Raw genomic sequence first — 16,332 nt, 5'->3', positions numbered from 1 at the left:
TTTCTGATGCCTTTCCTCGAAAGCCCGTAGTCTCAGGAATATTCGTTCGTGGATCTCGCGGCGGGTTTCGTGAGACGGACGCGTTTTCTCCCCGTGCTCGATTTTTCATGCGGGGTAATACGTGATACCACGTACCTGGCTTTTCATGGGATCCGTGTTGACCTGACACATGTAAATCCCGCGATCCTCCCGCCGCGCTCCGCGAATGTGCAACGTCCACGTGTTGTAGTCGCTGTGAGTTACCGACAGGCGGGCGTTGTTCGTGATCACGTGCTCGTGAATCGCCAGGATCGCCTTGGTATCCGCTTTGATCCACGCCACCTGGCCTCACAAACCCATTTCTTAAAAGGCGGAATTTTCTCGCGCGACTCGGTTCCGCTCCTCCGTCCTCGCGCATTTCGCTTAATCTCATCGCTACGCGCGTCAATTAACATTCGTCGGCTAATCGCTATTTCGCTTTCGTTGCGAGCTCTAATCGGCGTTTTCGTCAGGCAGATACTTTGCGCAATCACGCGTCGAGCTAGACTTTGAAACTTCACAGTTTCGGCTGTCTCGCATTCGCATCAAATCTATCGGTATCAAATAAGAGACATCGAGCTTTTCTATATCCTTTTAGCGTAAAAGAAACTCGAGATCATTTTCTAGTTAATTCAGTTCGATCGTATTAAGAAAGACTGCTCCTTCTTAATCTAACCAAATAAAGAATTTTAATGAGCCTTTAAGAGCAAAGCACGCATGTCTTATAATGCCGTTAGAATATTAATATTGTCCGTATTAATATCTTATTTATGGAAGGATAAAATTGTTCAGCGTGTAACGCATATTGAGAAAAAGAAATTGAAATTTTGCGAAGTAAATGTTTCTCGTGACATTTTCTTCGGAATTTACTGGTTAGAAAAAAATATATGACAGTGACGACGGAATATATATTTTTGCGAAATATACTTAAGTTTTCTTATTAATTGGTTTATTCGTTAAGAATAAAATTTTATTTCGCCGTATGCAGCACGTGTGCGTTACACGTTGAACAATTTTATCCTCCCACAAACAATGTTAATACTGACAATATTAATATTTTAATGGCACTATGATATCCGTGTTTTGCTCCTAAAAGCCCGTTGAGATTCTTCAATCCGATCGATATGATTTAATTAATTGATCGCGACAGCGACAGCTTTTACTCTTCCAATTGCAAAGAAGATCCAAAAAGTGCGACATTTGGACGGAAATGATACATCGAGTACCTCGTAATGCGATACACGAAGATACCGAAAGCTTCGATGCGTCTTTTAAAGTAATCAGGACACAGTCCCGGGATTGTCCTGCGCGCTGGCGCAGAGTCGAAATTGCTCCTAATCCGAAAAGGATATTTCCCATCGCTTTCGTCGATTTTCTCGGTTGCCGCTGAAATATTCGTGGGTACGATCTTAAGCTTCCTGTCACGATTCGAATGCGAACTCGATTACGATAACGTCCGCGAGAAAGAGAGATGCGGGATTCTTTCTATTCGCGAATGAATGAAATATTCGTACATCGTCTTCGGAGGGAATCAGAAGCTCGTATTCCGTGGAAGAATCTTCTCTTTACGGCGAAGTCTGCCGCGGCTCTTTCATATCCCTCGACAGGACGGAACTCTCTGCCGTTACGCGCCGCGACCTTCTGCCACTGTGTAAATATGAAGAATTCCACGGGCAAAAACACGATAACCCGAGGAACGTAACTTTTCAGGGGGGGAAAAAAACAAATAAAAAGAAAGCAGCGACGAGATAACAGTTAGTAGCAAAGTTCAAGCGCGCTCCACTCTCTCGCAGGATGTAACGTTATGTTTACATTAAACGCGAGAAGCCTCGGGAGCTTAGATACGAAAATAGCGGAAAGATGAAAGAAACAGCAGAAAATAGAGGAGAAACGGAAAAAATAGAAATCGACGTTGACGAGAGAGAGAGAGCGTCTTTCATCCGTGTGATCATCGTATTGGATATAATTTATCACGAATTCTTTGCGCACCCGTAAATGTTCTGCAAGTTATATTACTTCCAAAGTAATTATCGTGACTATCCTCTAAATGTGGGTTACCGCGTTTTCGCTTCGCAACCCTACGTATCATCAACGCTAAATTGAACTCCCACCGGTTATTGCGGTCCGCCAAGCCGCTGATATACGCCCATTAATTAAACCCCATTTTTTATGGATTAAAATCAATGGAAGAGGGGGGGGGGAGAGCCCGGGAAGAGAGGAGAGAGAAAAAGGAGGCGAGGAAAGCGCAATTTTGACCAGTTAACATATATTAGTCGGAATTCGTGGCTCCGCGGTCCCGACCGAAGTTATCCCTGACGGGGGAGGAAACTGCAGCTTCCGAGCATTGCGAATATTCATCCTCCCCCTTCGCCGTCCGTCTTCGCTCGCCCGCCCCCTCCCTCCGTCCTTGCTTCTGCACAGATATTATTGGCATGAAATTGAACCCGTACCTCGTCGAATATTTGACCTCGCATCGCTCTGAAAGGCTATCTATCAACCGACAAAGGAGCTCCGCGGTTCTTATCGATAACTCGCGAGCGGAGCGTATGGAGGGCAGACGCGCAGGATAGGAGGTTAGAGGGGGGAGGGGCAGTGGGGTTGGCGGGATGGTGCGAGTGTTTGGTAGTGACGGCCCTGTGAGTGCCTCCACTTATAATACATTATGCCGAAGTATAGCGTGCGACCCCATTCTCCTTTTCGGTGCGCCCTCCGATTTTGCGAGGGTGGCGGGCCACCAGCCCTCCCGAAAAAGAAGGATCGGAAAAGTCGCCGCGGGCGACAGACGCTCGCAGCCCCTCGAACGTTTGCGCTACACTTTTGGCCGTGTCCAAGCATCGATTCGTTCGTCGATATAATTAATCGCGCCGGATCGGGAGGGAAGGGTTTGCTAAAAATGCCTGCCGTGCGGAGTTCTGTACTCGGGGATGGTTTCTCAGATTCTCGTGAATTCCCGGTCGATAGGTTCCGAAGCGATGTGAAGGTAGCGGAAATTAAAGACGCGAAAATAAAAAAAAACAAGGGAATAAGAAGGAAGCGGAAGGTGCGGAGTGAAATTTTTCCCGGAAAGTCGGTCGGATTGTATCGGGAAAGTGGAGTATATACCGGATTCTCGCGACGGGAGAGAGGCGAACTCTCTACGAGAGAGAATTTTTAAAAGAAGAAAAAGCCCGACGAATCGCGAGGGAGGACCGAGGTACAGAACGCTGTGAAATATTACGCGTACATTAGCGAGCGGATGTACACGGAAAAACACAACTCCGTTAGTGTAACCGAATTTTCCGTTACCTGAGAAGAATGGGGACCAGACGGCAAACTCGATTCCAAAAGCAGAAAGATTTCTATAGGGAGGTTTCTACTCAGTCAATCGTTTTCAGTTATCTCAATGGAGTTTAATACAGCTGAACGTTGAGACGAATGTTTTCGGTCGCGGTAACAGATATTATTTCTCGTCACTGAATCGCTGTCAGTTTCGATTCAGTCACGCGAACACAGATTTTTTTTCCGTGGACGAAAAAAAAACTCCGTCAGTGCAACAGAATTTTCTGTTGTCCAGGAAGAATAGGGATCAGACGGAAAACTCGATTGTAGAAACAGAAGGATTCCTGTAGAAGATTCCTACTCAGTCAGTCGTTTTCAGTTATCTCAATCGAGTTTTAACCTTTTAGCTACGGCGCACTTCAGATGACAAACGGAATGACAGTTGCTAGACGGTCGCTGCGGTGCGTCAGAAAAATCAAATAAATCGATTTTTTATGCGCTGAGCATGTAGTTCATGCGATACATGACGCGATATTCATTTGTTTTTATCGATGCTAAGCAACGTAACAATATGTTCATAAAGACATCATTTTACCTGGAAAATTAATGTCAAGCCAAATTTACCGGGCGTATTAGGATCGACCTCAAATTGTTGTTGTAAGAAGATGGAATGTACGAGGACAACTTACTGTGCGTTGTACCATGCTTGAGCGCGCGATTTCCAGCCCTTTAATTCGTATACTTGAAACGTTTTTTTTTTTTATTCAAAAACTGTAATAACCTCGACGTTCTATGTTAGGATTTTCGTCTCCAGCTCAAGAATCTATCATATTAATTAAATTTGCGAGAACCGGGGTATTTTCTATATGCGCCCTTCGTAGCAAAAAGATTAGTAGAGTTGAATATCTAACTGTTCAGATGAATGTTTTCGGTCTTACGATAATAGAAATACCATTTCTTGCCACCGAATTATTGCCAGATCCTTATTCGGTTACACGAACTGACAAAAGGCTGTTTTTCTTCGTTTGGAGCCAAAAAGTAAATTTTGACACCAATTGACATATTATTCGCAGAGAGGCAAATATTTTCGGCTACAGGCACTTGCCCATTTTCCATTTCAAGCTCCCAAATTTGGAAACATGATGAAATAAACGTTCTTCAAATCTGTATACTTAAACACTCGACTTACGGCATATATAGCACACTGATAGCATACTCTTTCAATTATGAAATTATCTCTCCATTTTATCACTTCGTAGATTGTTGGATTCCGAATTCTGATATGCGATCATCGCTGTCTTCCACACGAATTGCCAAGAATAAATTATAATATATCACTTCGATATATATATTTATACTTCTAAAATGATGGTCCATAAATGCCTTCGAATGACCAAGTAAAGGCACTCGACATAACAAAATAATGGACCAAAATCCCACATTTCTGGAACCCCGATGAATTTGTAGACGCAACCATTACTCTCGGGCATTGATTTAAACATTCTTTATCGATTGGTACGAACGTTTACTCATTTGGCTCCGGGCAAAGAAGAACCGGCCGACCTGGTGAGATATTTTTCCCCGCGTGTGTAAAACCGATCGCGAGAGAGGGAGGGACGGTTTCCGCGCGCGCAGTCTTTATTTCGCCCAACCTCGTGACGGATTCCCCGCGGCCCCGGAATAAGCGATATCAAAACCGTTGTCGGAAGCGACGGAGAACGTATCCATAGCAACGCGCTCGGCATAACGTCGCAGGATAACGTCGCGGGGGCGCGCGCTCGCTCGCGCGCGACGACCACCGGCGCCGGCAGCTCGAAGACGCGCACAATACGGGCTTCTCGTCGCTCCATCCGAAAGTCGGAACTCGAAAGCCGCGCGATCTCGCGATCCCGTTGCGTCCCCAAAAAGGGAAATCCTGTACGCCGAAGCGAAAACCGCCATTTTCCACCCTATCCCGGCGCTTTCCGGCTGGCACGCGGCGTCTCGCGCACATGTCTCGCCGATCGAGGAAAGCCTCGCGAATTTGCAGCACAATGAAGCGAACGGGGGGATTTAATGCGGGCGGGCGGGAGGTGGACGGGGCGTAAAGGGTACGAACGAGGGTTTAGAAGGCGTACGCCGTGCCCTCCTATGGAAACGAGCCTCTATCTTAACGCAAAGAACGACCTCTTTACCTAATACAGTTTCCTCCCCGGATATACTTTCAACTACGCAACTTTCCTCTCTCCTCTCCGAGGTCCTTTAAGGGACGGGAGGGGCGCGAAGGAGCCGCAGAATAGTGGCGGAACAGACGGATAGATGGACGCAAAGAGATTCGGGGATGAGCGAGTGAACACGAGGGTGGGTGGGTAACTTCCCTAGTCCGATATAATATCGCGTTACGTACACCTTCACCGTCGACCTCATCCCCCTCCCCCCCCCTCTTTCAGCTTTGGCCTCCGCGTTCCCTCCATTCTCGGTCCCTCTTTCATATGCAAAACCATCGCCGGCGCTCCATTGTGGCGCATTGTGGGATCGGGAGCCTCGGTCCAGTCTACCACACCTCGTTTATTTCCCACCATCTCCTCCGCGCCTCTTCAAGACCCCTTCTTCGCCTCCTCCTTCTCCTCCCTCCGCACCCTCCGATCTCGTACCTTCTCATCTCTCGCGTTTATTCCTCGCTCTCGCGAGCGCCGTCACCCACTTACATAGAGCGCGCCGGCTCGTCCTAAGTTTTTATTTTCCCGACTTTCGCCCCGCCAAAGTACGGCTGTTCCCCTTTTTTTTTTAGCGGTGTGTAGAATAAATGGATAAACTCGCTAATTAAAAGTTCCGCACCCCCGACTCTCACCCGCCGCTGTCGCGTCTCGATGTGCCGCTGGGCCATCCCGTCGGTGCAACCACCCACCCTTCCTGTCCCTTTCTCCTTCCCACATCCGCTTCGTCTTTACGGCCTCACGCGATTCCAGGTGCTTGCGTGTTATTCTGTAGTGTTTTTCGTTCGATCTCTCTCTCTCTCTCTCTCTCTCTCTCTCTCTCTCTTCTATCCCTTATCGTCTCCCTCTTCTCCCCGTTCTCGCACGGTCGCCCCGCGACTTTCGAGGTCCTCCTTTGACATCTGCAGTGTTGTGTGTCGTCGACGTACGAGATAAGAGCGAAATAAGACGAATCTTAATTAAAAAGATAATTTAGCGACGAGGGACTTTATCTTTGCTACGGATCCCTCCCTTTCGAAGCTCGTCGATCCACCGAACATTCGAGGTGGGTAACGCGTTGCACAGCCGCTACATGATTGAAACGAAAACGTGTAATGCCGATTGCAAATTAAATTCTTCGGGACAGATAACCTCCAGTTCGGGGAGAGTTCATTTCGGCATATTTGCGCTACAAGCGTCGCGCACGCGTTTCGAACTTTATTTCGATACTCCGCCGCCTCTCCATGTGATATTCAGAATATTCGGAATGGAAGAAATAAAAGAAAAAAAAAGAAAACATCAACGAGGCGACGGGAAATTTTTCCGGTGAAGCCCGTACAGCAGGACGAAATCAAATTAAACAGAACGACGCGATAATTTCGTAGAATGTTGCGTATGACACGCGCGTGATGCGTACGCACACCGACCGCAATTGTTTATTATACGTCGCTCATTTGACGCCGAGAGGGGCGGGAGGGGCGAGCGTCGCGCGATATACGAGCGCGCATCGCGGCTCGAGAACGCGATAACGGCGGGTTAAATGTTCGAATTTATGGCAGAGAGCGCGCGACGCCGCGCGTCGCGGCACGCTCGGCGGTACAGCGAAACGCACTCATCCGCGCGCAGCCGCGCGCGCGGAATTCGAACGATTAACCGATCCGCGCGACACGCACGTTTCGGACGAGATTACTCGTTCCCACGTACAGCCTGCGGACATAACGGGGCCGATACGGACAAAACGGCCTAACTGTCAGCGCCCGCTTTCGCAGTGTGTAGTGCGGGGGTGACGCATCAGGTAAGCTTAAGATTACTCGACTTTGGCCGTGACGCTTTTTCGCGTCCGGGGCTCATCTAGCTCTCTACGATCGCTCTATGCGGATGGTGTGTCGCAATCGACGCAAACGAGGTCGCACGATTACCCGAACGTATGCGAATTTCGCCGCGCTTGTACAACGTCGAGGGACCGAAAATGATCATACATGGATACGCGTGTATGTGTGCGTTCGTCAGCTTCGATATCGGGACATTTTCCGTGTTACAGCGTTATCTCGTTCACGCTCGATAGCGAATACATGTTTACATCTTACTTAGCCGTAATCGAGACCCACGTACGAAGATGGGCTCTGCGTTATTCTGACAGAATCGCGGGAATTTGTCGGCGAAACCTCGGCGCGTCTTCTCTCTCTCTCGCTCGCTCGCACGCTATTTAAACCCTAAGGTTAGTTTACGAATCTCGCTTATCCGACTAGATTAGTGCTTACTCTTAAAAGCATGCGCATGCAACCTCGTGTGTACTCTCCGTTATCATATCATTCATGCATCATTGGCATGCCTCGCATATAGACAGGAATTCAGTGACACGCTAAGAACAATATGTATCCAGAACGATCTCTCGCCCGCGGACTCGGCAATTACTCAGGGCGCATAACACGTCCGAACACACACACACACACACTGTGCATCTCAATCCTTCTCCAATGCAATGCTTGCACCATATTTCATCTCGCACGAACATTCAAATCTCAAGTGCGTTTATGCATTGTAAACAGACACATGTGCAAATATATAAATTGTGCATTCGTGGCAAGCCGATGTGGACCTGAATGTTTTCGTATCGGGGCCGGGACGCGGCGGATCGTTTCTCGTGACGTAGATTTCGGGGGAATTCGTGCAGTGACAAACGATCGTTTCCCCGCGCTGTTATTCGGGCGGCGGGGAGGGGGGGGGGAGGGGGATCGCGACGCGCGTCTCGATGCAGAGAGCGCGAGACGTTCGGGACTCGCGAATTTCGTCCGGCGTAATTTTCGCGCGCCGGCGATATCTTTCGGTATTCTTCGTTCGGTCTTCACAGACTGACGCTTCTGCGCGACCGGGGAATCGATACGACACTTCTGCGATATTCTGTCAAGCATGTGACGAAACTTATCTTTGGCAAAGGTATATCTCGATGTGTCTTGAACATCGTGATGAATCAGATGAGTCGACGTAGATAGGTATGACACTTAACACGTCCCGCGTCACGTGTACCGTTCTCGGTGAACTTGATGTCCGCGTCAACGGATATTTCTGCCATTAAGAGACAAAATATAGTAAAATAATTTGTCTCATCATCCATTCGTACTCTGTCATCATGTTTGGAGCACTTTAAAGCCGTGAGCCGGTTTCGGTATGCACAGCGTTGTCATGAGTGTCCAATTGCTATGCTATATAAAATGTTAGAAATTTGAGTATCGAAAATGCTAGAGCTAAAACAAAACTGGTGACATCTTGTGAAAATTGTCCCAACAAATAGTACCTATGCATATAGGTACTATTATACATACATACATACCTATACATAGATTGTTTCAATAAAATGTACCGCATTCGATTATAAACGTGAAATGTTCAAGAAATGTTAAATTTCATTTGTTTCGCAAAGTTTCTTTAAGGTGTTCCGTTTTTCTTCTACATTTATTTTGCTTATTGTTCTTCAATTTTTGAATTTTAAAATAAATTGCTTGTTTTGTTCCACTGTGCATTTTATACTTTGTGAATATATTCACTTTGATAATATATAACTTTCCAATTCACAAAAGAACCATATGCCAAATAATTAAAACACATTTATCAATCTTCACGTCGTGTACCCTTTTCGGTACACACAGCGTAAATTGAAAGTCGCGTAAAAACGTATCGGCACGGGACGTGTTAAGGTAATATTTCGATGTAACCATATATTGTTTTGTCACGAATACATACGATCGTAGGAAAACCGCGAGATCATCGTGGAAGTGAAATTCAACAACTTTACGAGACGTCGGGCTCGTCTACGCTCATGTTTGTTTTGCACGAATGTGCTTGAAGCTGTGAAGATAATTGTGCCTATGCTCGTTGTTATCGGTTTTACAATCTGTCATCGGTTCATGCCCATCATTCCTGTTTTGAAGTATCTTTCGAGCTCTTCGTCTCTAGTCTCTCAAGTATGCTCATCCACCCAGGTGACAGAATCCATTTCATCCTGTACGAAACGCAACGTAACGTTTTTGCGAGCGAAACGTTGACTCTCGCTTCACCGTAAACGGGAAATCATCGCGTGCGTTCGCCGATGCTTGATTATTAGAGCCGCGTTTAATTATTAAATCACCGCGACTTCGCTTCGAAGTTTTCAGGAACGCCATTCTCGGCACGCTCGCTACGTGTAGCGCTTCTCACGCATCGATAAGTCCCAGGATCGAGGCGCCGGTGGATGCTGTCACCTGGGCCAATCGTCGAACTACGGTCGTTGGTTTTCCAGCGGGTGCGATTAAGCGTCAAAGCTCGAAAATCTAACAAGCGAAAAAGCCGGACACCAGGCTCGAACGTCCTCGCCGCACAGTCGGAATCGCGAACCCGCGAAGTCCGCTCACAGAGCTCACAGGGCTATTCAAGTAGTTGAAGCAGTGTCTCAGCGCTGGTCGTTGCATCGTTTAACGTCGATTCGAACGTCGTCGCGCCGTCGATGATCGTTCGAGTTAACGAGGAATGAAATTCAGCTCTCTCAGCGGCTCCGGCGGCTCTCGGCCCTCGAAGCCCCCATCTTCGAGGGCTCCTCGAGCTCTTTCGCGTCGTGATTATTAATTATTTCCCGGTTGGAAAGCACAGGCTCGGTTTTGCAGATCGATACACGCGCGCGTGTGATCTTCTCAGAGGGGAGAGATACTGGCTCGGATAACGAAATGCGTCACTCGCTCGTATTACCGGCGTGTATTCATTAACCAACTACCACGTGTGACTAATGACTGTGCGAGCGTCGAGTGTTTCTCCTAATGATTGGAATCAAGCCGCGGATTAATGAAGTGGACCAACGGCGCGTGAATGGATCCGCTGTTAATCGATCGCGACGATAAACCGGCGCTCACATGCGCGAATTTCATGTACGCGTCGCGCGCGCGCCGATGATGAAAGCGCGGGACACGGCCGACGTTGCGCCCTCTTTTCTCTTTTCGTATCTTTTTTTTTTTGTTCTGCGATAACTATGCGATCGATAAACGGAATTCCACGGACCGCTATAGTTTCTCGTGGATTTTTTTTTTTACACTCGCGAGAGTTCGAAGGTGGTCGATGTAACCCGCCGTTGAACAATACCGAAATTGTTCCGCTCCTCGAACTCGGCGAAATATAAACCGCTTCGCTTATTAATGGAGAGGGGGAGCCGCACTTGCGGACGTGAAAATGCCGATGACTTCACATTTTGTTCGGGGCGATGTGCGCGCGTCTCTTCATTCGGGTGTTTCTTTCAACGTTCGCGTATTTTCATTTTTGCAATTAAGGATGCATTGCCCACTAGTGTCGCATTTTTAGTGGCATATCGAGGAAGTTACTCATAAATTTAGATTTATCGAGCAAAATTATTTTTCTATATATTTATTTGTTACCTATATAAATAATAAATGTTAACTGGAAACGAAATTAAAGTGGACACACACACACACACACAATATTACAAATATGAAGATATTGTTAATTTTATTTTATTATTAATGCTATATTTGTATGCATCAGTTGATCTAATAGAAGTGTACAGATAATATAAGAAAGTGTATAAATGTTTAAATATGTGTATATGTGCATGCATTTCAAATATCACTGTGAGTTATTAACTTTACACCGCTTTATTTTCCAAATAAAATGGTCAATAATTCTGAATTTTTTGTGTATAATGTCCGCATATTATAATTTTTAACACTATAGTAGTTTTTCATTAAAATCTCATTTTTAGTTTAGAAGATATTAAAAATGCGAATTAAAATTAGCACACTAATCTCGAAGAATACGTTTAAAAAATGTCAGCTTTAGTTGTAAAGGTCCGAAATTTTTGAATATCTTTTTCTAATTACACGAATAATGAGTTAGGTAATATTTCAATGTATGTACAATGCAAGTTTCATCGAATTCTTATTAAACTTATTTCACTTTACAACCTCTTTTAAGGTGGAATCGTTTTTTATTCAGGCTCTGAATTATTATGAAACTTTCGGTACCATTTTTAAATACAGTTTATAATTTTTTCATAATTTTTCTCATTATTTTGACTCATGGGCAATACATCTCTAACATGAATTTTGTTCGTGCGGAATAAATTCTCCGGCGAAAATGATCTCGTAAGACAGCTCGTTTCGCGACACCCAATTTTCGACGATAATTTATTACTACGTAACTAAGGAAGAATTATCGACTCGTAAGAATTATGACTATTGCCACAGCGGTTTTAATATGGCACGTTTTAACTGTAGTAATTGAAGACGTGTAAAATATTTAAATTGACATAGTTACACGCACAATGGAACATCTCTACCAGTATCCTCGTTTATCTCTAACATAGTGAACAACAATTTTTCATTCTTGTATATTAAAATAAAATAAAATAGAAATAAACGGGGATATAACGATATAAAACATATTTCCCATCGAATATATACCCGCGATATTTTCCACAATTTTCGAATTTTATTATGACAGGTTACACGATATAAATTAATAATAAAAAAGAAACTTGATCCGTCTTACGGAATGAACAAATAACCGCGCTATTTTCCGCCTGAATTTCTCTCTGAAATGTTCTTATTTATGGAGCGATGCCGACCTGCGAACCTGGTTGAAGTAGAATTCTGCGCTCGTTCACGGCGAACTTCGTATGCTCAATAATGCGCGAGAGTGCGCGGAGCAGGAAGAAAAAATGGAAACAAAGAAGAAAACGCTCGCGATGATCCTTATTAGAAAAGAGCGCAAAATTCCGGGTGCACGGAAAATCGTCCGGGCAGGTTTCTGTGAGAAAGAAGTTGAAACGCGAGTGGGCGCATTGCCGGGAGGGAGTAATCGCATCTTCCAACAAGTTACAAACTCCGACAGTGCTAAGTTTAATTAAAACCTACGAGGCGGGCTCGCGGCGACCACTCGCCGAATTTCTTTCCGCGACGAGGGAGAAAACCCTCCTCCACGACGGTGGAGCGGGTGGGCTGTAACCCCGACTATCGGGAAGTCATCGGTTCAACAAGTGGGGCCGCCGTTAAAGCGCTTAATACGCCGCATCGAGACGATATGTACTTGCGCGAAATCAGTTTCGCTACATGTTGCGGCGGTAGTAGCGCACACCGGCTTTGATCAATCTTCCTCTCGTCGTCGGGAATCGCTGTTTAGCGGGCAGCGTAAAGATGCACATTGGACTCGACACGTCGCAACATTAACGTCGTTATCAATCGTAACGAAGGGGCGGGGAGAGGTAGCTGATTTTTTTCTCGCGGAAACGAAGCTGCGGCTTCGCCACCGGCGAGGCTCTTCCTCGCTCCGGAGCCTCGCTTAATTACGCCCGCGTGCCCGAGGTCGTTGATTTTTCGTTAATTCGCGATAAATATCCTAACGCGCGCGTTTCACCGAGTCAACGTGCCGTGTTTGCGGCATTGTCGAGCGTCTGCGGCGAGAAATCGAAGGAACTATAACGTGTCAATATACCGGACGTAGTCTTCTGGAACGTACATCCCCATGGAAATAGGGTCGGCAATGTGCCCGGAAGCCATTGTCGGAAAAAAACAATAGCTGCAACGATGGATCGGCCTTTTTTCTGCATCTATTCAAGCTCTCGCGATTCGAATTCTTTTCAGAGAAAGGGCAAAGGTGGGGGGGATCGAATAAATTCTATCCTCTCTACGCCGCGCTAATATTCCGATCACGATACATCGCTCGCGATAAATCTATTCCGCGTTCTCCGTGCGATTCCGCGATTGCGATTCGAATTGCCGATGCACTGGGAGGAGTGTGAGAGACCGACTTTGTGAAGAACGCGGGAGAGACTCGAGCCGTATGTTCATCGTGGTAAGCGTGCTTTAACTCCTTCGCTGTCAGTATAAATTACAAAATGCCCAGCATTAACTAATAGATCCATTGTGAAATATGTCTGTACAAGGGGTTTTTGAAGTCGCCGAATAAGAAATTGCTCTTTAAAATTGATAAGTTCAAAGTAGCTCGTCCAATATGACAGACAACAGGATAAAAATATGGTAGAACAAAAGTTATCTCTTTCCTTTACTAAATTTTAATTCATATGAGCTTTTTAAGACGTTGGTGATCGTGAGTCTGACCTGTAAACGACTAAATTGAAAATAGCGGATCCAACATGGCGGACTAAAGTATGCAAATATTCGACAAATATATTTGAGCAGTGTTGTTATCGGCACAAGAGGAAAAGGGACGAGGGAGGAAGAAAAAACGTAACATTTAAGCTCGGATAATAATTCTCAAAATTCATTAAAAATAATGAATCAAATATAAACATTTTATCTCAATAAAACATGCTAATAAAGTGCAATTGTGACGACTTTATTAGTTTTTTAAGTAGCAAATATGTGAAATAATGTAAATCTACTGACATGTGTAGGCATTTAACTCGGGAAAAGTTTTTATAATTGAACGTTAATAAGTCATTAGTGGCACACATATGTGTCCATCGACAGTCCTGGAGGTCAGCGCTGTTCTGGCGGTGAATCACGCGGCGATTCGCGACGATACCACGCGGAAGGAAACGCGAGAGCCGTTGGTCACGGTGTTCGTAAAACTTCAGCGATGAACCATAGGGGGACTCGCGACTATGACGATAGATAAGAATGCATCGCATTCTTTCGTCGCGCGCGCGAGAAACATCATTAGCCATTTCGCGGGCAACTTCGTCCGAAGAGTCTCCCCCTTTCGGCGAGGCGAGCTTGTCGGCATTTCCCCGGCTAGGTGAGCGAAGAGAACGAGAAGTAGGTAGAACGTGAAGAGACTACGAAAGTTCGGTTGCCGCGTCGTCATCGGAGCGGCGCCTCTACACCGGGCTGATAGATGAAAATGGATGGTCATATACAGAGAGATGCTTGGTGATAGTGGCTGCTGCGGCGGTTGTGGTATATGTATATATATGTATATATACATATATATATATTTTTTTTTCATAGCTGGCGGTAGTGCAGTTAAATGCAGTGCTGTAAGGTGCAGGCACGCGCGCATATAGGTGGTGCAGTAGTAGTAGTAGTGGTAGTAGTAGAGTTAGTAGAGTTAGTAGTAGTAGTAGTAGGTAGTAGTAGATAAGGTAGTAGTCCATTACAGGCGGACACAGGTTAATGGTAAAATAGTTACCCGGGCCTTGCCGCTGCCAGAGTGATCTCCGCTCGCGGAGGAGGAAGGACTCACCCGGTATCCACCGAGGTTGTTCACCACGCAGGTGAAGGTAGCGTCTCGACCCTGAGGGATCGTTACGTTCTCCAGCGGGTAAACGAAGTCTGGCTCTAGCCCCGTCACTGAAACAACCAAGACAACAGGGTTGCGCATCAATAGGCTGCGATTCCGTTCGGGCCGTGTTTCCGCCTCGCTTTGAGTTTCCGAGCTCTCGGTGCGGTGATAGCGGGTAGCGGTTGTGGCGGTGCTGGTGTTAAGGCGGTCAAAGTTTCACGGTGTATCGTATTTTTGGCGAGGGGATCGCGGAAAGAGAGCGAGAAAGAGAGAGAGAGAGAGAGAGAGAGAGAGAGAGATCTTGTAATCGTATTCGCGAAGCTTCCTCGTTCTCGTCTTAGATCCGACGCTCGATCGAAATATCGCGCGAAAATCCGTGGTTCCCGACGGGAATTCCGCATATCGTCTAGAGTCGCAATAGTTTCGCAAAAATATCCCGCGGCTTTTACCACGCTGCGCCACGGACACGCGGGATATTTTACGTCGCGTTATATATTCATGGAAAAAAACGGGCCTTTGTGGAGAAAGTTTGGCGTTATGGAGCGTCCATACGGCTATCTCATAACAGAAACCATCGTGCACCGAGCGCGAATGCTTAAGTACCGGCGGATTTTTCTTCCTTTTTCTGTGCTCTTTGTTTTTCCACGCCGCGCAGACCGCTTAAAAGTGACAAACGAGTCGGCCCGGTGGAATTTACGGGGTAATCCCGCGACCCGACGCGCGTTTCCGATGTGCGTTTCCCGAATCTTCGAGGGAAAATCGGTTGCGTCGGCATCGTAACGTAACCGGAAGCCGCGGAGTGGTATTAATACACCACGAGGCCAAGTCGAGCAAATCGTGTTTCGCCGAACGCAATTGTGCCGAATTACCGTTGGCACACGCGACATTGACACTAAATTAATTTGCGTAATGGAAATAATTCGTTAATGGGCAACCGCCCGTCCTGTACACCGCGCAGATTGTAACGAAGCGAGCCGATAGCACTTATCCGGTTTACGGTGTGAAAGTAATCAGCGCGGAATTAACACCTGTCGCACGTAAAATAGTTCGTAGGGCGGCGAGTTTTATTTCGGCCCCGATATTTCGCCTCCCTGTAAACGATACGGCGAAATTGCCGGGCGACCGCGGCCTGTCCCGTATAAAATAGTGCGCTATTTTTCGAAATATCTCTCGCATGCAAGTGCTATAATATTTTTATGACGAGTTCGCGAGACTGATAATCCCACGGCGTAAAAACATTACTTTATTATTCTCACCGAAAAGCCGTACACGTCGTGTTTTACCGCTCCGCCGTCGCTCTCCGCCGTTTAACGTCGAATATCAATTATGCGCCCAGACGTTTGATTTAATACATACGTGCAAATTGCGCGCATTCATAATCGATACGGATTTCACGATTCGTCGTCGCTTCCCGCGCTCGCTCGCTCGCCTCTCCGATAATAGGCACCGCGCATGACGAATCGCGCAAACGGTATGTTTTATTCAGTCCCATAAAAGAGAACGTAACAACGATCACATCCCGCGCGGTAAGATCCGGGAATTTCGAAACGGCGACAATACGGGAGGGCAATACAGGAAATTGGTAAGCTACGTGATGGAAATTCTATCGACTATATTTTTTCTCGCGGTCGTGAGTGTGGAGGTGGGGGGGGGGGGGGGG

At 46.3% G+C, this 16,332-nt stretch overlaps 1 protein-coding gene across 1 annotated transcript in view; it reads right to left on the bottom strand.

Moving 5' to 3' along the window:
* Window positions 1-16,332, bottom strand: part of LOC106751974 (lachesin-like) — a 173,510-nt gene that overhangs the window by 24,847 nt on the left and 132,331 nt on the right. The window contains exons 3-4 of the mRNA XM_014633314.1: window positions 14,580-14,740; window positions 136-321 (exon numbers count right to left, since the gene is read on the bottom strand). Coding sequence (XP_014488800.1) covers window positions 136-321; window positions 14,580-14,740 — 347 coding nt within the window. The remainder of the gene's footprint in view (window positions 1-135; window positions 322-14,579; window positions 14,741-16,332) is intronic.

Source organism: Dinoponera quadriceps, unplaced genomic scaffold (assembly GCF_001313825.1).
Source record: "Dinoponera quadriceps isolate SergipeBrazil2010 unplaced genomic scaffold, ASM131382v1 scaffold426, whole genome shotgun sequence".
Lineage (NCBI taxonomy): Eukaryota > Metazoa > Arthropoda > Insecta > Hymenoptera > Formicidae > Dinoponera > Dinoponera quadriceps.
Note: the sequence above shows the minus strand (reverse complement) of the source record. Positions and strands in the feature narration are given on the sequence as shown.